We start from the raw sequence: 1,408 nt of genomic DNA on the forward strand, positions 1-1,408 counted from the left end.
ACACATGTTATTCGGAGGTTCGAGATCCAGACCATTATCACACAGAGAATATCGAGTTCATATTAAAAGTATGGATGGATCATACTCCTGTGATTTTATTGCATTAAAATAGAAATCGATATGCGAAAGAGTACCTTCAGTTAAGAGAGGACCATGGTTACAGCAAGAGGGAATCAAACTTACAGATGTCGACACAAGAAATGATACAATTGTTATATTAATAGGAGCGAATATTGCGGGAAAATTGTTAACAGGTAAAAGAAAGAAACTCAAGAGCGGAGCAATAGCTTTCGAAACATTGCTTGGATGGACGTTGATGGGAAAGGTGGACACCCAAACAGATCGTAAAGAAGACACGACACTTATGGTCGTATTCATGTTCACTGGAACAGAAAACATTGCCGATCTATGGAAATTGGATACATTGGGCATTACCGATCCCGTTGAGTGAAAATCAGAAAACGCCCGTCAAAAGGATGTCAAAGAAAACTTTTGGCAAACAATCAAAATGGATGAAGAAGATCGTTATGAAGTACTACTTCCCTGGAAACAGGATCATTCACCTTTAGAGGACAACAAGAACTTAGCGGTGAAACGACTTGCATCTACTACTAAGAGACTTAAGGCACAAGGCTTATATGACGCATATCAGGAAACACTGGATAACTGGTTAGCGGAAGGCATTATAGAAAAAGTAGCGCAGGAAGAGTTGAGAAGAGAAGCACACTACTTACCACACCGAGGCGTCATCAAAGAGAATAGTACCACGAAACTGAGACTGGTATTTGATGCATCAGCAACAAGAGAAAATTCACCGTCACTCAATCATTGTTTAGAAAAAGGTCCCAATCTAATAGAATTAATCCCGAATATCTTATTACGTTTTAGACGACACGAGATCGGGATAACGTCAGATATTCGGGGAGCTTTTCTTCAAATAAGTGTTGCAGCGATATAGATGTTGTTTCGTGGTCGCCTTTTTCTTGAATCGGAGTTCACGCGTACAGACTATTTGAACGAATCCGCAAATGAGCGGCCATGATGGAATGGCGCCTTGGTGGCGCTGTGGACGCCTCTGAGGAGCCACCTTGTCGTACCTCGATTGTGTTCGGTTCCGGTCCTCTCAGTTCTTTGTTCTAGTTAACCGGTACTGTTGCTGAGTGCGAGTCTTGAGAGAGTTGCAAGCGCTATTGCACTATCGTAAGGTCGTCCTTTGGAAAGTTGCTAATCTTTAAGGAGATGCTAAACCGATTATCCAACTCAATCAAGGTCGATAGTACAGACTTTTTTAATTCTAAATTCGATAATAGTGGTGACATCTTTGATTTAGTTTTTACATTATATTATATAATATATATCATTCTGTCTTACTCAAACGCATACATCTGTTCTTATTTAACATATGCCA

General features: G+C 40.2%; 1 protein-coding gene across 1 annotated transcript; it reads left to right on the forward strand.

Moving 5' to 3' along the window:
- The first annotated feature begins 508 nt into the window (after positions 1–508).
- Positions 509–958, forward strand: LOC108765776 (uncharacterized). The gene has a single exon (XM_018514623.1). The coding sequence runs from the start codon at positions 509–511 to the stop codon at positions 956–958; it is 450 nt and encodes a 149-aa protein (XP_018370125.1).
- The last annotated feature ends 450 nt before the right edge of the window (positions 959–1,408 follow it).

Source organism: Trachymyrmex cornetzi, unplaced genomic scaffold, assembly GCF_001594075.2.
Source record: "Trachymyrmex cornetzi isolate Tcor2-1 unplaced genomic scaffold, Tcor1.1 scaffold532, whole genome shotgun sequence".
In the NCBI taxonomy this organism is placed as follows: domain Eukaryota; kingdom Metazoa; phylum Arthropoda; class Insecta; order Hymenoptera; family Formicidae; genus Trachymyrmex; species Trachymyrmex cornetzi.

Coding starts and splice junctions, on each gene's coding strand:
- LOC108765776 (XM_018514623.1), top strand. CDS start 509: ATGGATGAAGAAGATCGTTATGAAGTACTACTTCCCTGGAAACAGGAT.